At 42.9% G+C, this 22,255-nt stretch overlaps 1 protein-coding gene across 5 annotated transcripts; it reads left to right on the forward strand.

Annotated features, from left to right (window-relative positions):
• The first annotated feature begins 357 nt into the window (after positions 1-357).
• On the forward strand, positions 358-20,960 carry LOC119899185 (transcription activator BRG1). 5 transcript variants are annotated; one of them, XM_038713653.1, is made up of 33 exons: positions 358-573; positions 1,209-1,341; positions 1,943-2,491; positions 4,134-4,232; positions 6,049-6,307; positions 6,544-6,670; positions 6,799-6,972; positions 7,093-7,266; positions 7,378-7,551; positions 7,742-7,789; positions 8,562-8,692; positions 9,818-9,875; positions 9,951-10,060; positions 10,190-10,337; positions 10,441-10,604; positions 10,714-10,780; positions 11,010-11,120; positions 11,689-11,931; positions 12,031-12,144; positions 12,389-12,496; positions 13,748-13,834; positions 14,058-14,104; positions 14,220-14,386; positions 14,565-14,728; positions 15,829-16,089; positions 16,175-16,252; positions 16,381-16,599; positions 16,680-16,960; positions 18,017-18,125; positions 18,239-18,340; positions 18,674-18,806; positions 19,027-19,166; positions 19,840-20,960. In XM_038713653.1, exons 1-33 carry the CDS (start codon positions 358-360, stop codon positions 19,873-19,875), a joined length of 5,031 nt encoding a protein of 1,676 aa, XP_038569581.1. In that variant the 3' UTR covers positions 19,876-20,960. The 5 variants fall into 5 exon arrangements, with proteins under 5 accessions (XP_038569581.1, XP_038569582.1, XP_038569583.1 ...); XM_038713654.1 differs by having other exon boundaries at positions 16,698-16,960; XM_038713655.1 differs by having other exon boundaries at positions 15,829-16,056.
• Positions 20,961-22,255: the final 1,295 nt, after the last annotated feature.

The raw sequence follows: 22,255 nt of genomic DNA on the forward strand, positions 1-22,255 counted from the left end.
AGCGCAGTAGCACACCCTGTAGCTGCAATTGCATATGCGCACAACGGGTGATTTGGTGCAGCGCAGCAGGAGGATGGCGAGGCTTCTGATAGGCGTTGAACTAAATTCACCCAGATCCTGCAAAGATTGTGCACATACTTTATTTATTAGCAAGCATAGTTGAAGGCTTCACTGTCAATTTGTTTTTAAAAGTTTTGTCTAATAAATCCACTAAATTAATGCATCTTTAGATGAAAACCTTTGCTCATTGCATTGCCACACTTTTGCAAAGACAGTTCCCTCCCTCACACCTCTCTGACATTTCTTTGCTTTCTATCAGGTCCCTGCTGCTCATCCAGGAGCAGGAGATCCAGGCCGATGTCGACTCCAGATCCCCCCATGGGAGGCACTCCTCGTCCAGGTCCTTCCCCTGGTCCAGGTCCCTCCCCTGGTGCCATGCTGGGACCCAGCCCCGGGCCCTCCCCAGGCTCCTCTCACAGTATGATGGGCCCCAGCCCTGGCCCTCCCTCCTCTGGACACTCCCAGCCAGGGCCCTCTGGATATGGCCAGGACAACATGCACCCTCTGCACAAAGTAAGAAGTACAAACCCAACCCAACGTCCCACTGAGACACACCACCACTGAGACCAACAGAGAGTGTCAGCAGTTATTTTTTTAAATCCATATCCCACAATTCAGTGTTATTATGCATATTAAGAAGTTAACATCACATTCACATAGAAAGGAGGTGATCCATAGACGATGCAGCCATATGGAGGTTAATTTCACAACAACACACAAGACCTGTTCAACTGTGGACTAAGAAGGCAGATTTGCATATTATATATGTGACTGCACGTTCATTTTAATCGGTTTTCAATTCATTATGTTATTATTTTATTCTGTGTGTAGGAAAATGAGTGCCATTTTCATTATGGCTCCACCATTCCATAACAGGCACAGGCTGAAAACATTCACATTGTAACACACCTGCTGCATATTAAATCTATATATAACCCATACTTCTTTCCCATATTTTTCACAATGCAGTCTACTTGATATGTCATTATCTCAGAACTCCTTACTTCTCCATATTTTATATTATTACTGTTTAATTATTTATTTTAATGTGCTTTTTTCTTAGCAGAACTGTACTACCTATGCAGCTGCAAATACCTACTGATTTTCTCGCGGGGACTGATTTTAACACTGTATGATTTCTCCCGCAGCCCATGGAGAGCATGCATGAGAAGAGTATGAGTGAGGACAGCCGCTTCAGTCAGATGAAGGGACTGTCTATGAGACCGGGCGGGCACAGTGGGATGGGCCCACCACCGAGTCCTCTTGACCAACACTCGCAGGGTAGGATTATATGTAGAGTAAACTTCGCTTAAGCAATTTCATTCTTTCCAACATTGTGTAAGACTTATTCGTTTAAAAGTGACACATCTGTAATGGTGTAGACATGTGGCCTGACTAGCTCATAGGGAGTGTCTACACTGTAGCAAGCTGTGAAATGAACCATTGTTGGCAAACTCTTTAAGGTGTTTCTTTTATCAAATCATACAGTACCACAGCTCAGTCTAGCTCAAACAATGTGTTGCAGTGTTAACAGTCAGGTGGCACCTTTGTAGATTGGCCTCTGAATGCAGCCTGCTATAAGACAGGGATACAGGAAATGAAACACCACAGACAGTCAGACAGAAATGCTTAGCATTGTGAGTCAGAGTTAAAAACATTATGAAATAAGAGTCTGGTGCTTTTTGCAAAAGGGAATAACTAATTTTTTTCCACTGGCTATGCTGCAGGCTTTTAAAGGAATCGTTTTGACATCTTGGGAAATGAGCTTCTTAAGGATGAGAAGATCCGTTACCACTCTCGTGTCCATACAGTAAATATGAAGTGACAGCTAGCAGCCGGTTAGCTAAGCATAAAAACAGGAAACTCTGCCTGTGTCCTCCAGGTTACCACTCTCCATTAGGTGGCTCTGACCACTCAAGCCCTGTCCCTTCAAATGGTCCTCCCTCCGGACCTCTTATGCCATCATCCTCTTCTTCTTCCTCGTCTGGTGGTCCCGGCTCTGCTTCTGCACCTTTAGATGGCCCCAGCGTAGATCAACACACTCTGGGTCCCAATAACCGGTCTGGCCCTCCAGGTAGCTCTGGCCCAGGCCCCAGCCCCGGGCCCAGTCTTGGCTCCAGTGTCACCAGCCTCGGAACAGGCCTTGAATCTGGAGGCCCTACAGGTCCCGTTGGTCCGGGTGGCCCTACCCCCTTCAACCAGAACCAACTTCACCAACTCAGAGCCCAGATCATGGCCTATAAGATGCTGGCCCGGGGGCAGCCCCTGCCAGACCACCTCCAGATGGCTGTGCAGGGGAAGAGGCCGATGCCTGGGATGCAGCAACCGCAGCCCATGCCCAGCCTGGTTCCTGGAGCCGGCGGCGGGCCAGGAGGTGGACCAGCAGGACCAGGGCCCGGGCCAATGGGCACAGGCTACAGCCGAGCTCACGGTGAGCACCCATGGGACTGATTGAAAGATAAATTTATAACATTGAATACTCTTTTTGTTGTGGTAATAAACTGAAATAACTTTTGGATACAGTTGAAAAGGAAGTGAAATATACAAAGAGTTGGTTTGATTTTAACGAGATATCACTGAATTTAAGTAAAACTAAATTCACATTTACTGGGAATCAGGCAATAAATACACTAAGCAAACCCATGATAAATGGCACTGAAATTGAAAGAGTGTCTGAAATTACATTAAACGTGGGTGATAATCGATAATAAATTATGCTTGAAAACCACATGTAACTATTGAGGAAACTGAAGTGTGAAGAAGTATCAAAGACTGATGAAGACTTAACATAGCATGGTTTATTGAGCCCGGCTGAGGACATACAGTGCCAACATGTGAATACATCAAATGCCAGCACCAAATCTGAAGGACTGTAGGTGCCTTTAGGTTTCCCTATTAGGTCATCTTTAGCTGGCTGTAATCTAGAACAACAGATCTACCTGATGTTTAGACTCCAATGCTACGTCATATTGGAATCTATTACTCTCCATGAGATTAAAGATTATTATAATTCTTATTATGAGTTGCACTCTAATCTGTGGACCAGTAAATTCTTGTAAACATTCTTGTAAGACAAAATCAATCTCTGTTAGCTCGATGCCTGAGCTACTGTCTCTACCTCATCAGTCTAACTGTTGCCTCCCTAACAAGGACAGTTACAGCAGAGCTGGAAGGTCAGTGAACACTTGTGGGGTCAGCTAATGACTCCAAGCTAGACCTGTCTTACCTCCCTATTATGTCAATTAAGCCCCCTAAGAATATTCTTTGACAATATTAAGCAAGAATGTCAAAGAAGACTGGATACAATTCAGCATTTTCTATATGAAGTTTCATTCTATACCTTATACTGTTATAAATCCATATAGAACTTACTGTGTGGAATCTTGGGAAATACATAATAACAAATGCAAATCTGATTTTTATACTTCAAAAAGAGAGCTATAACAATTGTTTTGTTTACAAACCTGCTTACCACGAACCAGCGAACTCACTGCTTATTATATTAAAGACTAAATTTTGAGATTTGGGAGACTTTAAAACGTCAAATAAAGTAAAATCGTGTATAGAGTTAAAAATCAATTATTACCTGAACGTATCCAAAGGTTGTTTAAAATCAATATGATTTTCAAGGAATTTACACATTTAAAAAAATAATGTATTTAAGTGAAAGGGGTGTATTTATTAGACAGCCACATTGAGGAAGTAAAAACATGTAGCACACTTACTAAGTTTTAAATTGAACATGAATATGAAAACATGATCAAAAAGCCACATTTGCATTAGTAATATAGAGTGCAGGATACTGTAAGTATTTTGTTTGATGTTAGTATGTGTATTGAAAGAAAATTGTATGTTGTGTCATTGTGTTGTATTGTTTTTAACTGTGGTATTTAAGTTATTGCCTTTCATTTAATAATTTCTTGCCTTGTTGTCTCCATTATTGATTAAAGACCGAAATGTCCTACTGTAGTTAGGTGCAAATTTTCATAAACCTCCCACAGACCTCTTCTCAAATTTAAAAAAAGCATATGTTTAAATGTATAATTAGACTCTGCCCTTATTTGTTTCATTAGGAATGATGGGTCCCAACATGCCTCCTCCAGGCCCATCGGGGATTCCAGCTGGGATGCAGGGACAAAACCCAAATGGACCTCCCAAGTCCTGGTCGGAAGGTATGTGGTGCTGCTTTAAGACCTTTTGGGATCTCTTTTGCTGCTGAACTAGTGTGAGTACCTAAGAAGAAACCTTTTACTATACCAGAGAGCTGGTATGCACATATCAATTCTAGTTATTACGCCTAATTGATAGGTTTAGAAGAGTTCATAATCCATAATGTGACGCCAATATTGACCTTTTATTAAAGAGGTGGTATTATGCTTTTTGGCTTTTTCCCTCTCCTTTATTGAATTATATATCTTTTTTGTGCATGTAATAGGTTTGCAAAGTTAAAAAGCCCAAAGTCAAGCCCAAAGGGAGTTTCCATCTCCCACAGAAAACTCTGCTCTGAACTGCCTGAAAACAGCTCGTTTGTAGTCCAGCCGTTTCCCTTTCTCGAAAGCTAAATGCTGCTCATATAACACTCGCCAAGCAGCTACTCGGACACGCCCTCAAAAACACCGGTGGAAAAACACTGAGCTGCAGCACACACTTCTCCTCTCCCTTCCAATCACTAGCTACCCTCCAGGCAGTCAATGGACAGAAAGTCCAGAAAGAGCTCAGTTAAAACTTTATGGATTAAAGATACTTTTGTTAAAGATACTTTTGTTACAGATTAATTAACTCACCACTCTGAAACTTTTATATGTTGCCAAGCTGGTCGGCAACATGTAGCCTACAGCTGAATTGAAGCTGTTTACCGGCTTCTCGCTGACCTGCCCTTCTCTGCTTATGATTGGCTAGTTGTCCTTTACTAGGAACTGCGCATGTGCAACTCCCAACAAAGATCATTTAGAGACAAGATGTGTCACTCCATAGCTAAAACAAAGCCTTCAACACAGGGTGAAAAGAGGAGCTGCAGCAATGTGCAGTATGACAAAAAATATGGTGTTTTTTGAAAATTAAACCATGTAAACCTGTTCTGGTACAACCCCTAAATAGGATTTTGAACCTGAAAATGAGCACAATACCACCTCTTTAACATCATAATTTAAGATGATAAGAGTTTATGGCTTTAATATTATGTTCAAATTGTAGTCTCTTGCCCATTCTACTGTAATAATAAGACACTCATTGCCTGCAGCTTATTACATTTATTCTACTTTCTGGTATTTATCTTAATATCTATTTCATTCAATCAGTTCTAGCTTACCTAAAGGTGCCCTGTGGAGTTTTCTTCTTGCAGTGTTTCACAACAAAACTCATTGTGTGTATCCTTGAGGTCTAACAAACTTGTTGACTGCAATTCTTTTCTCATGAAACCTACATTGTTTACATCCATGTTTACTTGCTAGCAGTCTTCATCTTCCCCGTCTTTGTTGGTGTATTACTCCATTTCCATCTCCATTGGTGCCTTTCCGCCATCAACTGTTGATCAATAGAATAGCATAAAACCGTCAGCAGGTATGTGTCTCTCTTTGCCCATATGTGCATCCTCACCGATGTGCACGATACAAAAAATAAGTGGTCATAAACTCCACAGTTTACCTTTAAACATGTAGATTATAACTTCTTGTGCAGCAGAAGATGTTAGGGTGTCCTGTGGTCTAACTGTTGCTTAAGTCACCACTTCAACCCAACCAAAAACAGAATTATAGTGGAAACCCTAAACACTTTATTCAGTTTTTTTACATGAAAATAATACATTTTCTATACATTGAATATTTACCTTTTTCATTGCAGACATTCTCACTAAAACCTACACCTGGTGTGTATTCTGTTTTGTCATGGCGTAAATGGAGCACAGCCATGTGAATACTTATTATTAGTATTAATTGTCAGAATTCATGTCAGTTTTAACCATAATTATTAATTCCATTACTTCTCTTCCAGGCCCCATGGTGAATGCAGCAGCCCCCTCCAATGCACCCCAAAAGCTGATTCCCCCTCAGCCCACTGGCCGGCCCTCTCCTGCCCCTCCTTCTGTTCCCCCCGCTGCCTCCCCAGTAATGCCTCCACAGACCCAGTCCCCCGGCCAGCCGGCACAGCCTACTCCCATGATGCCTTACCACGCCAAGCAGAACCGCATTACCCCCATTCAGAAACCCTGCGGCCTCGACCCAGTGGAGATACTACAGGAGCGAGAGTACAGGTACACCAGTACCTTTGGGGATGCAAAGTTTATCTAATTTTCTTTTTCTTGAGTAGAAAATGACTAAAATAAACTTAAGCTATTTGAATGGTTAAGATTACTGTATATTGTACCATAAGCAGTACATTGCTAGAGAGTCTTCTTGCAAATTTTTCTACCAATTATATTCAAAAACAAGAAAAACATAAAGCCAACATAATGAAAATACTGCAACTCAGTGGTATTTGCTCCCTCAGGTTACAGGCCCGTATCACTCATCGTATTGCTGAACTGGAGAACCTGCCGGGTTCTCTGGCTGGTGATTTACGTACCAAAGCTACTATAGAGCTCAAAGCCCTCCGGCTTCTTAACTTCCAGAGACAGGTATGCAATAAATCATCAAGCTTCATGTTTTCACCTTCACCTTTAACCCTCACAGCATCACATTTCTGCATGTTTTCAGTGGTGGAGTCCATGTTTGTATATTTGTCTGTGTGCACGACTACCCACAGCTGCGTCAAGAGGTGGTGGTGTGCATGCGTCGTGACACAGCTCTGGAGACCGCCCTTGACGCCAAGGCCTACAAGCGAAGCAAACGTCAGTCTCTGCGAGAGGCCCGCATCACAGAGAAACTGGAGAAACAGCAGAAGATTGAGCAGGAGCGCAAACGCAGGCAGAAACATCAGGTAAAAGACGAATGCAGTTGTGACGTTACTTGCAATCAGATTAAAAGTAGTGCTTTTGATTAGATTGACTCCTTTCTTCTCCTGTATTTTATCTTCACCCACACTTGGACTCTTACTTAGGAGTACCTCAACAGCATCCTGCAGCACGCCAAAGACTTCAAAGAGTACCACCGTTCCATCACAGGCAAAATGCAGAAACTGACCAAGGCTGTGGCCACCTACCATGCAAACACTGAACGGGAGCAGAAGAAAGAGAATGAGCGTATTGAGAAAGAGAGGATGAGGAGGCTTATGGTGAGTAGAAACCATACACAGACTTAGACAGAGTTACACAAGCATGCACATTACACACTTACCTGTATACACACCCTCCTACACACACTGTGCATGTGTCTGTCCTCCCAGGCTGAGGATGAGGAAGGCTATCGTAAACTGATCGACCAGAAGAAGGATAAGCGTCTGGCCTACCTGCTGCAGCAAACCGACGAGTATGTCGCCAACCTCACTGAGCTGGTCAGAGCTCATAAAGCTGCACAGGCCCTCAAGGAGAAAAAGAAGAAGAAGAAGAAAAAGAAGAAGGTATGGAAAACAGTAGGAGAGTTAAATGTAAATGTAACAGTCTACACCTCCGACACTGGAGTCAAATTTCTTCTCTGTTTTATTCAATTATACTCAGCACCAATGATCTTTGTTTCTGATAATCAATGACTTTTACACGAGTCATATACGATCTCTGTAGGGATTAGATTAACTTCTTCTTGTCTTGCAGTTGGAGATTGCTGAGGGTCAGGCTCCTGCCTTAGGTCCTGATGGAGAGGTGAGTAGATGCAGTGTGTAACAGTGTGTAGATTACTTTGTATCTACTCTAGAAAGGAAGAGGTAGTTAAAGCAGATATTCAAAGTCACTGACTTTGTTTATGAAAATATATGCTCGCTCTTTGAATATGCTGGGTTCACAATGCAAACCTGATTCTTTGTTCATTCATTCATCATTGAGACCTCCTGAAATCAGATCTACAGTATGTTGTGTTTAAACAGCATACTGTAGATCAGATTTCACACAAAGCTTCAGGGGGTTATGTTTTTAGTTTTTAGTGTCACGGCAGCAAGTCGAATCTGCCCACTGTTCTTTGCTCACACAATGACTTTTATAAACATTTTGATCATCTAGATTTTCATCAGTGGCGCTAACAAACATCACGCTGTATAAACACATATCGAAACGATACCTATCTGCGACTGGTGACTAAAGTTAAAAGCCATTGGCTGTAGCTTATTGTAGCAATGTGCGCATATTCAGAAAACTAGTAAATAATTTGTCACACATGATAACAACTGGAATGGCAAACAATATGATATACAGCAAATTAAACCACAAAGAGAGAATAAAATGTGTGTTACACTGCATATACTAAATCATAATTGGATATTTGGCCAAACAGCAGCAGCGTAATTATCACTGATGGAAAATCAACTTGAACATACAGCCTTACTATCTAAAGCTTGGTCTAATTTTAATTAGCCACCATTTAAATCCAGCTCAATGAAAGTAGCCCAGTCCAAAAGATAACTTTCCTCCTCCCCTGCAGCCTTTGGATGAGACGAGTCAGATGAGTGACCTGCCTGTGAAGGTCATCCATGTAGACAGTGGGAACATCCTGACAGGACTGGACGCCCCTAAAGCTGGACAGCTGGAGACCTGGCTGGAGATGAACCCTGGGTGAGACTGTCTCTCTGGCCCTGTATGAGAATTTGTGTGGAAAAGAGGTATTCAGATCTTTTACTTAAGTAAAAGTACCAACACTACCACGCAAAACAAGTCAAAGCCATGCATTCAAAACTACCTACTCAAAAGTATTAGCTGTAAAGCTGGGTTAATCTTTAACAATGCATTGTATTTTATAGCTTTTTCATATGTTTTTTTAAAGGAAGTGAAATATTTTAATGAAAGGTAACTAGAAACTACAGCTGTCGAATAAATGTAGTGAAGTAAAAAGTACAATATTTCCCTCTGAAATGTAGTGGAGTAGCATCATAAAATAGAAATAAAGTATAAGTACCTCAGAACTACTTTTAATTACAGTACTTGAGTAAATGTAGTTACTTTCCACCACCAGCATCAACTATTTCGCACTGTGGTTGTAACTTTGATGCTACATGGCAAAGATGCTAACTGAATGCATGTTGACGCTGATAAATTTGCTAAATTTTATATTGTTAATCATGAGCATGTTAACTAGCTAACATGCTAAAATACTAAATGTGCATGCTAACTATCAGTGTGTTACATCTACAGTTAGCATCCAGCAGTTAACATGTTAGTTAGCTGATATGTAAACAGTTTGTTAGTGTGCAAAATATTAAATTGCTAAACATCATCATGTTCACTTGCAAACAATACAATGCTAACCGGCTAAAAACCTACATGCTACTTGTCATTTTTACTTCAAGGCACAGCTAAGCCTAACTACCTCTCAAGTACAGCTCTGGAAGTTGAGTTTTAGGCTACTGAGGATACATATTTTTGATTTTAGAGATAGCATTTCCTCTGGCGCCACCCCACAAGCCAAACTATACATATTTCACAAAGCTTTATTCGCAATGTTTTCTTGTCTTATCTTATTTTCTGGTGTGTTATTAAGGCTATTGCTAATGTCTAAGCTTTTAGTCTTGTCTCCTTAAGCTATCTTTTTTAATTAATTCACTTTAATGCTTTAGTGTGTGTGGCTAAAATAGGTATATACATTTGCGTGAGGATGACTAGTACAGTTGAAATGTTCTACCTTGCAGAAAGATACAGGGGCTTTTGGTAAATTAAATTTGAGCATGCGTGTATTTTGTCCAGTTATGAGGTGGCGCCCCGCTCAGACAGTGAAGACAGCGAGGAGGAGGAAGAAGAGGAGGTGGGTTGTTTTAACAGACATGTTTGAAGCGAGTTTCACATTCACTGCTGCAACCACTGACCAGCTGTCTGGCAGGAGGAAGAGGAGGAGCCTCAGCCATCCTCTGCTCTGGTGGAGGATAAGAAGAAGATTACAGATCCTGACAGTGAAGACGTGTCAGAGGTGGATGTCCGACACATTATCGAGTGAGTACATATATGCTGTACTGTACTTGAATACATTTTTATGCTTATACATGTGCTCATAAGGTATAACAAAAGTCCACCAAATTACCTTACCATGATCGCACAAAGCGTTTATTGTCTCCTCTGCAGAAATGCTAAACAGGATGTGGACGACGAATATAGCGGTGCAGCATTTGCCCGTGGGCTCCAGTCTTATTATTCTGTGGCTCACGCTGTCACAGAGAAGGTGGAGAAACAGTCCAGTTTGTTAATAAATGGACAACTCAAACAGTATCAGGTGAACAAGCACAATCGATTGCATGATATTCTCTTAACGTACCTGGCACAGACATTTTTGACAAGGGAGGTAAATGTTTCTTTCCCCCTTCGTTGTCTGTCAGATTAAAGGTCTGGAGTGGCTGGTTTCCCTCTACAACAATAACCTCAATGGGATCCTGGCGGATGAGATGGGTCTGGGAAAAACCATCCAAACTATCGCCCTCATCACGTACCTCATGGAAAACAAACGACTCAATGGACCCTACCTCATCATTGTACCCCTCTCGTGAGCTAACCAAAAATAATAGCAATATCAGGAAAGTTATTGAAGCAAACACTACAAAAGAAAAGAAAAGAAATTGTTACATGACAACTGAGCTGTCTCTCATTGACAGAACTCTTTCTAACTGGGTGTATGAGTTTGATAAGTGGGCACCGACAGTCGTGAAAGTGTCCTACAAGGTGAGTTTTTACAGCCACGGTACCAATGTTTCTTTAATGTTTCTTACTTCTGCCCACAAACCCAAAATGTGAGAATGCACTTTAAATTGCTAAATAAATTGTTTTGCATTTTTGCTTGTATAATAAAATGCCGCTGTATTATGGAAGAAGTTTTAGATATTTATCTTACTGTACTTTATTTTTACTTTAATAGTTTTTTATTCGTACATTCAAATGTTTTGACTTTCAGGGATCTCCTGCTGCCAGAAGAGCCTTCGTCCCCCAGCTGCGTAGTGGCAAGTTTAACGTTTTACTCACGACTTACGAGTACATCATCAAGGACAAACAAGTATTGGCCAAGGTGAGATGGGATGTGTACATACAAACAAGAAGAAGTCCACACACAAACACATGTACACATGCCTGCAACAGGATGTTGTTGTTTTTTTTTGTTGATTTGTCAATCATTTGATTTTGCTTTAGGTTTGGGTGTGTTTGTCAGCTCCCACATCCCTAAATCCCTGAAGTCCTCTTAAAGTTATTGAGCCGGGCCAATTTTACCACCCCCTGTGCTGCGTCTCAGTGCTTTCTCCTAGGTGCTGCCACACACTGACACCGCCTGTATACCGCGTCTCCGACTGTCCTCTGTGGCCGTTGTGCTGCTATGCACTCATGTAGTCATATAGGCTTCCTGACTGAGCTGACAGGTGGGTGTTGTAGTTCAGGCAAGTTTTTAGGTGGCTCAAGGCTTTGGCTTGGGACTGAGCCAGCGTGGGTCATGAGGACAAACTGGATAAGAGATCTTATCCTATGAGCACTTTCTGAATTTTGGTTGGTTTGGATGCAGTGAGACAGTGTAGCAGTAGCTTAACTCAAATGCTCTCCTCTCCTCTCCTCTCCTCTCCTCTCCTCTCTTCTCCTCTCACCAGATTCGTTGGAAATACATGATCGTGGATGAGGGCCACCGTATGAAGAACCACCACTGTAAGCTGACCCAGGTCCTGAACACCCACTACCTGGCCCCCCGGCGAGTCCTGCTGACGGGAACGCCGCTCCAGAACAAACTACCTGAGCTCTGGGCGTTGCTGAATTTCCTGCTGCCGACCATATTCAAGAGCTGCAGCACCTTTGAGCAGTGGTTCAACGCCCCTTTCGCCATGACTGGAGAGAAGGTGGAGAGAAAGACTCGGTTGTAGCCACATCACAGTGCTCTCAATTTTGTGATAGATGACAACATGTTGGAGGTACACTCTCATTCTTTCTGTGTCCAGGTTGATCTCAATGAAGAGGAGACCATCTTGATTATCCGTCGTCTCCACAAAGTGCTTCGCCCTTTCCTGTTACGCAGATTAAAGAAGGAAGTGGAGGCACAGCTTCCAGAGAAGGCATGTTTAACTTATGTCAACAGACACAGCAGATAAACTAGCATACACACATGGGAGGACAAGCACATATTTTTTTAAGATATAAAATTTTATGATATAATATTTGTAACGCTGATAAATGCGATAGCAGACATTTACGCGCTTGTACATTTCTTGCCTTTGGTCAGCTGTTGTCTTTGAGCCTTTGTCCCTCTTTTATTGTCCACTTCTTTATGTAATTCAGCCCATCTCTCCTCTCCTTCAGGTGGAATACGTGATCAAGTGTGACATGTCGTCTCTTCAGAGGGTGCTGTACAGGCACATGCAGGCCAAGGGGGTCCTACTCACTGACGGATCAGAGAAAGACAAGAAGGTGAGGGCATAAACACTTAAAACACTATGGGTTTTAGGTTACGGCATCATTATAACTAAACAAGAAAACTGAGCAAAGTGTTAGTTCAGGCTGGCCACGAAGTCAAGCTCAGCTCATAATCCCGGCTACATGAACCGATAGCAGCTGATCTCAAAGTCAGTCCACAGCAGCTGATGGCTCATCTGATTCCCTTCTATGCATCCAATTGGCAAATATCATATTAAGCGCCTTATTTAAGGTGCTTCACCCTGACTACCCTCGCTGCTTCCTCTGCAAGCCGTTTTACAACCTGCCTCCACCCCAGCTACTCCTTTACATGCTGTGTTACACAATGTAATTTCTGTTGTCACTGATACCTGCTCTGATCTGTATCCTGCTCTACCTGCCTTAAGGCTCGCGACACACACACAACAGCTGTTATTTGTTATTATAAAGTTAGCAATTATAAAGACAAAGGATGGATTAGCACACACAGGTAGCAGGGATTGTCTGAGCTACAGAGAGCTGGAGGTGAGTAAAAAGTGTTCGGCAGAGAAAAAGTAGCTGCATGCTCTCATTGGCTGGATGTGGATGTCGAGTCGGCCGACTCTTCCAGATATTTAGCATGCTAGATATCCGTCGGCGATGTGTCAGGAATGTGTCGGGGAGCCGTTGTGATGCGTTGTTGAGTAGTTCACACATAACGACTGGCGACCGCCGATCAATCGCTCATTTACTCCCGATCACAGCCTAATGGTCGCTGAGCGGCAAATCATGCTAAAAATCGTGTAGTGTGAACCAGGCTTTAGACTTTCCACGTATGCATATGGAAGGGCAGGGAGATCCCACAACAGAGCCATATGGCCAAATTTAACTTGACTGAAATAAAATGGTCTTGACTCCAGGTCTGTTATGTTTTAGGAAGTATATGTGCCCCATTCTGTCCTTTTTCCAGAATCAAAAATGTTTTTAGATTCTTAACATGATATGTGCAGCATGCAAAAAAAGTAGGCCTACATAATATGTGGCACTAGATGATTACTTATGTGATATCACATGGAGCTACCTTACAAGATCTTATGACTGGCGTGACACGAGAATATGAAATTAGATTTTGAGGTTGTGTTTTTATTCTCAGGGTAAGGTCCTTGGCTCTCACATTTATACAATGCGTTTGATGTTTAGAGAGAGAATTGATAACTGTCCATTATGAGTAGATGAATAAAAAAAAAAAAATGTGATGACAGGCATTGTGCACATTGTGTTTTCCAGGGTAAAGGAGGCACAAAGACGCTGATGAACACCATCATGCAGCTGAGGAAGATCTGTAACCACCCTTACATGTTTCAGCAAATAGAGGTACTACTGACGAGCATGATGCAAAAACGTTTTGTCTGCAGTTCTTATTTTCACTGTGTGTCTGTGATTGTATTTCATACAGAAGATTTGTTAGGATGTGAGGAGCAAGTGTAAAATCCAATGCCCTATTTTTTTTCTTCTCACACAAAGTTGACTTCAAAATAAAGCCAGAATTGAAATGTTTGACTAAATTACAGAATAAAGTTTTGACTGTTTTTCACAGGAATCCTTCTCTGAACATTTAGGATTCTCTGGTGGGATAGTCCAGGGGTAAGTGCTTATTCCACTTAAGGTCAAGTGCACACACTCACAGACGCACACACACACACACACACACACACACACACACAACCCTTGTAACCCAATCCACCTACCTTGCCGTCAGTCCTGACCTGTATCGGGCATCAGGCAAGTTTGAAGTGTTGGATCGAATCCTGCCAAAGCTGAGAGCCACAAACCACAAAGTGCTGCTCTTCTGTCAGATGACCTCACTCATGACCATCATGGAAGACTACTTTGCATATCGCAACTTCAAGTATCTGCGTCTGGATGGTGAGACAGTATACTTGCCTAAGTGTGTGTGAATTTGCCCTTTATTCTCTTTTTATTTCATGCGTTCTGTTCCATTTCCCTTTTGACATATTGTTCCTCACCTTCTGTTTGCTTTGTATTTTTCCTGTATTTCCTTCATCTGCTTTTCTTCTCTTTCCTAATCTCCCTTACATCTCAGGCACTACAAAGGCTGAGGATAGAGGAATGTTACTGAAGACTTTCAATGACCCAGGATCTGAGTACTTTATCTTCCTCCTGAGCACAAGAGCCGGAGGCCTCGGCCTCAACTTGCAGTCTGCCGACACTGTGGTTATTTTTGACTCTGACTGGAACCCACATCAGGTGTGATTACAAAGACACAATTTATTCAAAAATCAAGCTGATATTAACTTCCAGTTGCTTTAAAATGTAGCCATGTGTAGCTTACCATACACATAACAACAACTCTGTCGCTCTCTCGCCTGTCATTCACTGGTCTTGTGCAGAGTTTTGCGTGCATGCTGTGCTGCCGACAACTGCATGCAGGTTGCAGTTCCTCGCGGGTCTATTTCAAGTAGCCGGCTATTTAAAAACGATAAAATAGTCTGTGTGTGGTTCATCAATGGCGATAAATTATCCGAAAGTCCCGCGAGGTGCTGACAACTCGGCGCAACACTGGTGAAGCCCGGGCTCGGTCTCTTCAGCAAGTGTTCCTCTTCTGCCACTACACACACACATGCTACGCCTACACATGCGCACTGACGACCCAGGGTTAGGGTTACAATTTATTTACGCACTTTAAAAACATTTATTGGAAGTTTTTTGTTAATTTTCATGTTTATTTACAGCATTAAACGGTGATATGTATATCGTAATAGGCTGTATATTAACTTATTGGGAGAAAACTGGTAGTTCTATGTAAAATCAGATGCATTTAAACACACTGTACTGTTAGACGGGACACAGCTAGCAAGAGATGCGCGGGATGGCAGTTCACCATCTGCCCTGTGAAGGCAGGTTGTCAGCCTTTAATGGTTCTGGTTGGTCCTTTGTCAGGATTTGTTGACTTCATAAGGATTTATTGAACATTTATAAAAGTAAGATAGATTTTTCGAAGGCTTAGGTTTCTTGTTGGAGCAGCTGACAACAGCACAACCAAGAAAAGAGTAACTGTCTGTTTAAACTGGAGTTTTTAAGAGTATACCCTTTATTTGAATAACAATAGATGTCAGATTTCTTGGCAAAAGTGCTTACGAAGTGAGATCCTTTACATATGAAACAGTGTTACAAGCAGGTTACAAGTAGTGCCACTGCAGTAAAGGTGGCTTGTTGACTTAGCCTACTACTATATAAACACACACAAACACACACACATACCCACTTTTGTTCTCCAGCCACAATTTTATGAAAGTAACATTTAAACCTATACTCATTCTCTTGCTTCTTCCTGATGTCGTTTGCAGGACCTGCAGGCTCAGGACCGAGCCCACCGTATCGGTCAACAAAACGAGGTGCGTGTGCTGCGTCTCTGCACTGTCAACAGTGTGGAGGAAAAAATCTTGGCCGCTGCCAAGTACAAACTGAACGTGGACCAGAAGGTCATCCAGGCCGGCATGTTCGATCAGAAGTCTTCCAGCCATGAGCGCAGGGCCTTCCTGCAGGCCATCCTGGAACACGAGGAGCAAGACGAGGTCTGGGGTCAGGAAGTGTGTCTACGCATGAATGTGTGTGCGAGCACCAGCGACACACAATTTTACAAGACTGTGCTTGCTTATGTGCTGCTTGCCAATGTGTCTCTGCTGTATGCAGGAGGAGGATGAGGTGCCAGACGACGAGACGGTCAACCAGATGATTGCCAGGAGTGAGGAGGAGTTCGACCAGTTTATGGTCAGTGTCTGTGTTTTGAAGATATGTTATAGCTCATACAAGTCCTCCCCCACAGCCCTAACTCCACCAAAATCCTCTCGCTACGTATTTGTTGCTTTGCCCTTTTTTTTCTCCTCTCCCTCCCTCAGCGTATGGACCTGGACCGGCGTCGCGAGGAGGCCCGTAACCCGCGGCGAAAACCTCGTCTAATGGAGGAGGATGAGCTGCCCACTTGGATCATGAAGGATGACGCTGAGGTTGAACGGCTGACCTGCGAGGAGGAGGAGGAGAAAATGTTTGGAAGAGGTTCTCGGCAGCGAAAGGAGGTGGACTACAGCGATTCGCTGACTGAGAAGCAGTGGCTCAAGGTGATTAGCCTCATGAGGAAAGGGCAGAGCTGGCTCGTTTGTTCTTTTGTGCGTTAAATGCCTTTATTTTAATTTTACAGTCTGTCTTTCCTGTGCAGGCTATCGAGGAGGGGACACTGGAGGAGGTGGAGGAAGAGGTACGACACAAAAAGACGACCCGCAAGAGGAAGCGCGACCGCGACCTGGATCTCCCTGGTCCCTCCTCTTCCTCGGGGGGACGAGGACGAGGCGACAAAGATGAAGATGGGAAGAGGCAGAGGAAGAGGGGGCGACCGCCTGCTGAGAAACTCTCCCCCAACCCCCCAGCCCTCACAAAGAAGATGAAGAAGATCGTGGACGCTGTCATCAAGTATAAAGACAGGTAGCACAAATGAGCTTTGTAGTCTTTGACAAGTGCTCTTTGAGCCATTCACATTATGTATGCAGAACAATGTTTCTTCTGGTGCAAATTAAATGATATTAAAGATGTAGCAAGATTTTTACTGAACCATACCACAAGATTTGTGTAATATACATGAGGAGTATCAGGTCACTTAATACCCAACGAAAATGTGCAACATTTCAACACTCAAGGACAGAACCAAGTGTGAAACACAGCCAAAAAATGACAAATGAAAGTTAATAGCAGTAGTTTTGCAAACAAAACTACTGCTATTACTTTTGTTGCACAACAGTGGAAATTGCTTATAGTGATCATGGTTACAACCGCTTATATGGACTTTTATATGGACGTTTCATTGCTTTACATTCATGAATTTAAAATGTCAGTTAGATGGAAATCTGCATGATAAATGAAGAAAATACTCTGTAAGAGGTTTGCACTGTATTTTGCATCAGTGTATTACTTCTTATTCTAATAAAGATCACACTAGTGAGAGCACTATAATAGTGTAGAAGTTAATTACTCACTAAACATGTGTTCACAACATCTTTTGTTTTTACACGTTGCAATGTCATGCAACTCTACATTACACCATATCAAATTTCACATGATCTTAATGTGAAGTTTGCATCACCTGACTAATCTGTCTAAACTAATACTTTGTTTCTACATGTTCCTACACATTAAAATGTTTTAACAATTACTTTTGTTAGTGCTTAAGGAGTAAAGCTCCAGTCCGTGAAAAGGCGGTTGATACGAATTGCTTGGGGCTGTGAAGCAAGAAATAGATGTGTATGGTTTTCATGAAAATGTTAAACTTATCGTCAGTTTTAATAGAAACGGATAGATAGAAGCTAAACATTTTTATTCATACGTAAGGGTGATTATGAAAAACTGTTCCTGAATGACGGTTTCTTTCACGCATAGTGTTTAGATGGAATAAACTAACAAAGGCACATTTGATATGATGAATTCAATCACTAAGGGGGAGCTTTCGGATGTTTTGTCTCATCCTGACGATGTAATTTCCTGCAGCACCAGCGGACGGCAGCTGAGCGAGGTGTTCATCCAGCTGCCGTCTCGAAAAGAGCTGCCAGAGTACTATGAACTGATCCGCAAGCCTGTGGACTTCAGGAAGATCAAGGTAAGATCCTAAGAAATGATTCTTTTGTGGGAACAATTAATAGGTTAACAGATACACATAACATGTTACTTTCTCCTACATACAAAGTCATGTACATACTGTCTTCACTGTAGGAGAGGATTCGAGGTCATCGCTACCGCAGTCTGGGTGACCTGGAGAGAGACGTCATGCTGCTCTTCCAAAACGCTCAGACCTTCAACCTGGAAGGATCACTGGTGAGACTCACTGTATAAATTATTCGCTTGTGATCGCAGAAACAGCAACACCTGCTCCTTCAGTTAGAATTGTGTATGCATCTCTCACTTGGCTTATGTCTGATTTGTCTGGTTTCATATCTCAGCCCCTACCTATTTTTAGGAAACTTGAAGGATTGATGCATCATAATTTAATACAAACAGTCTGATTGATGAAACTTGGAGGGCATAAATCATATAATCAATAATAAATTGTGGATGCTGAAAGCTTTTTTTATCTGCCGGTGTTACCTGTATGTACATGATATTGGTTATAAACAGTTGTTTTCTACTATGTTTCTCTAATGTGAGCAGATATATGAAGACTCCATCGTCCTCCAGTCAGTGTTTACCAGTTTGAGGCAAAAGATCGAGAAGGAGGAGGAAAGCGAGGGAGAGGAGAGTGAAGAAGAGGAAGAGGAGCTGGAGGAAGGATCAGAGTGCGAATGTAAGTGTGTGTGTTTTTGAGTTTGGGTTTTTTAATTTTAGTGTTTGACTTTGTCAGTGTGTTGTGATGTCTTTTTTCTTTCTGACTATTTTTCACTTGAGAGAAGCACTTCACTTCCATTGTTTTCATAACACTAAAATGCTTCTTTATTCTTTAGATTAGTCTTAGTTTTACTTATATCAATTTATGTGTGTCTGTGTGTGTGCGTGTGTGTCTCCAGCTCGCTCGGTGAAAGTGAAGATCCGTCTGGGGAGGAAGGATAAAGGTGGAGATCGAGGGAAGGGACGCAGCAGGCGAACAGGACGCACCAGAGCCAAACCTGTTGTTAGTGATGACGACTCTGAGGATGAGCAGGAAGAGGTAACTCTGTGCGCGTATGTGTGTGTCTGCGTGTGTGTCTGTCTGTCTTTATGACCAGGACCAGTGCTACAACCTGGGTACAATTACTGGTACTACCAGTATACCTCTAAGTTAAGCATAACACTGTACTTAACTTTTTATTGTTGGATTAACAACAGAGTTCAAAAGAGGAAAGGAAACATCACATTCAAACTGCTTTCTAATAAGTTCAGCTTTAACACAACTATAAAAAGCTTGTTTTACAAGCAAAGGTGAACAACCAGATGACATGCCCACCATATTCATGTGCACTGTTGTTTTGGTTACAGTAACACATGGATGGCCAGGTTAAAAAATTTTATGTATCACCTCTTTTTCCATTCTTGGCTTAGTCATATGTTTCTACTGCTTGATGTTAGTAGATGTCATGTAGAGGCTCAAACATGCAGAATTACAACCCATTTTGTCCAAGCAGGGTATGTTTTAGGAAGTGCTTGTTTGTTGAAGCAGTTTCTTCACAATGCGAGATGGTTATTTACTAGCATTTGCTTTTATAAAACAAATCCTGACAGACATATCCCGTGATTGCCATCAGTAAGACTTATCAGGTGTATTTTGATTCAGATCAAGGTGGGAATACAGATAAAAAAATATTCTAGACACTTTCTAGTTTTGTCTTTTATCTCTTTTCCAGGAGCACTCCCCCAGTGCCACTGATGAGGAGACCTGAACTGTACTGTAATATGGGAGAGAAAGGGACATAAAGGGATATTCTACGAAACTCAAACACCACATATACAGTAAATAAAACGTGCAATCATCAGCGAAATATCATTGGACTATAAAAGAAGGGGGGTTTGCAATACTGGAAATACAGGAACAGATACATACTATTATTGAATTACTTACATAGAAATCACATGGAAACAGTGCACATGCAATATCATAAAATGTACACGATCAGCTATAACATTATGGCCACCTGCCTTATATTGTGTAGGTCCCCCTTTTGCCACCAAAACAGCCCTGATCCGTTGAGGCATGGACTCCACTAGACCTCTGAAGGTGTGCTGTGGTATCTGGCACTAAGACATTAGCAGCAAATCTTTAAAGTCCTATAAGTTGCAAGGTGGGGCTTCCATGGATTGGACCTGTTTGTCCAGCACATCCCACAGATGCTTGGATTGAGATCTGGGGAATTTGGAGACCAAGTCAACACAAGTGAACTCAATGTTGTATTCTTCAAACCATTCCTGAACCATTTTTGTTTTGTGGAAGGGTGCATTATCCTGCTGAAAGAGGCCACTGCATTTAGGGAATACTGTTTCCATGAAAGGGTGTACATGGTACTTGTCTGATGTAGCCCCATACGCAGCAAACTGTGATGCTCTGTGTGTTCTGACACCTTTCTATCAGAACAATCATGAACTTTATCAGCAATTTCAGCTACAGTAGCTCGTCTGTTTGATCAGACCAAACAGGCCAGCCTTCGCTCCGCACGTGCATCAACGAGCCTTGGTCGCCCATGACCCTGTCATGGCTTTTCCTTCCTTGGACTACTTTTAATAGGTACTGACCGCTGCAGACCGGGAACACCTCACAAGAGCTGCTGTTTTGGAGATGCTCTGACCCAGTTGTCTAGCCATGACAGTTTGGCTCTTGTCAAAGTTGCTGAAATCCTTACGCTTGCCCCTTTTTCCTGCTTCTAACACATCAACTTTGCTGCCTAATATATCAAATGTATATTATACACTGCTCAAAAAAATAAAGGGAACACTTAAACAACACAATGTAACTCCAAGTCAATCACACTCCTGTGAAATCAAACTGTCCACTTAGGAAGCAACACTGATTGACAATCAGTTTCACATGCTGTTGTGCAAACGGAATAGACAACAGGTGGAAATTATAGGCAATTAGCAAGACACCCCCAATAAAGGAGTGGTTCTGCAGGTGGTGACCACAGACCACTTCTCAGTTCCTATGCTTCCTGGCTGATGTTTTGGTCACTTTTGAATGATGGCGGTGCTTTCACTCTACTGGCAGCATGAGATGGAGTCTACAACCCACACAAGTGGCTCAGGTAGTGCAGCTCATCCAGGATGGCACATCAATGCGAGCTGTGGCAAGAAGGTTTGCTGTGTCTGTCGGCGTAGTGTCCAGAGCATGGAGGCGCTACCAGGAGACAGGCCAGTACATCAGGAGACGTAGAGGAGGCCACAGGAGGGCAACAACCCAGCAGCAGGACCGCTACCTCCGCCTTTGTGCAAGGAGGAGCAGGAGGAGCAGGAGGAGCACTGCCAGAGCCCTGCAAAATGTCCTCCAGCAGGCCACAAATGTGCATGTGTCTGCTCAAACGGTCAGAAACAGACTCCATGAGGGTGGTATGAGGGCCGACGTCCACAGGTGGGGGTTGTGCTTACAGCCCAGCACCGTGCAGGACGTTTGGCATTTGTCAGAGAACACCAAGATTGGCAAATCCGCCACTGGCGCCCTGTGCTCTTCACAGATAAAAGCAGGTTCACACTGAGCACATGTGACAGACGTGACAGAGTCTGGAGACGCCGTGGAGAACGTTCTGCTGCCTGCAGCATCCTCCAGCATGACCGGTTTGGCGGTGGGTCAGTAATGGTGTGGGGTGGCATTTCTTTGGGGGGCTGCACAGTCCTCCATGTGCTTGCCAGAGGTAGCCTGACTGCCATTAGTTACTGAGATGAGATCCTCAGACCCCTTGTGAGACCATATGCTGGTGCGGTTGGCCCTGGGTTCCTCCTAATGCAAGACAATGCTAGACCTCATGTGGCTGGAGTGTGTCAGCAGTTCCTGCAAGAGGAAGGCATTGATGCTATGGACTGGCCCGCCTGTTCCCCAGACCTGAATCCAATTGAGCACATCTGGGACATCATGTCTCGCTCCATCCACCAACGCCACATTGCACCACAGACTGTCCACGAGTTGGTGGATGCTTTAGTCCAGGTCTGGGAGGAGATCCCTCAGGAGACCATTCGCCACCTCATCAGGAGCATGCCCAGGCGTTGTAGGGAGGTCATACAGGCACGTGGAGGCCACACACACTACTGAACCTCATTTTGACTTGTTTTAAGGACATT

Source organism: Micropterus salmoides, unplaced genomic scaffold (assembly GCF_014851395.1).
Source record: "Micropterus salmoides isolate LMB-PRFRI ecotype aquatic unplaced genomic scaffold, ASM1485139v1 Ms_hic_scaffold_12, whole genome shotgun sequence".
NCBI lineage: Eukaryota > Metazoa > Chordata > Actinopteri > Centrarchiformes > Centrarchidae > Micropterus > Micropterus salmoides.

What these genes read in the sequence shown, in the direction of transcription:
- LOC119899185 (XM_038713653.1), top strand. Translation starts at nt 358, where the DNA reads ATGTCGACTCCAGATCCCCCCATGGGAGGCACTCCTCGTCCAGGTCCT. An exon ending in TCTTGACCAACACTCGCAGG is followed by an intron (nt 1,342 to 1,942) that starts GTAGGATTATAT and finishes TGTGTCCTCCAG; the next exon opens with GTTACCACTCTCCATTAGGT. An exon ending in TCAACCTGGAAGGATCACTG is followed by an intron (nt 18,341 to 18,673) that starts GTGAGACTCACT and finishes TAATGTGAGCAG; the next exon opens with ATATATGAAGACTCCATCGT.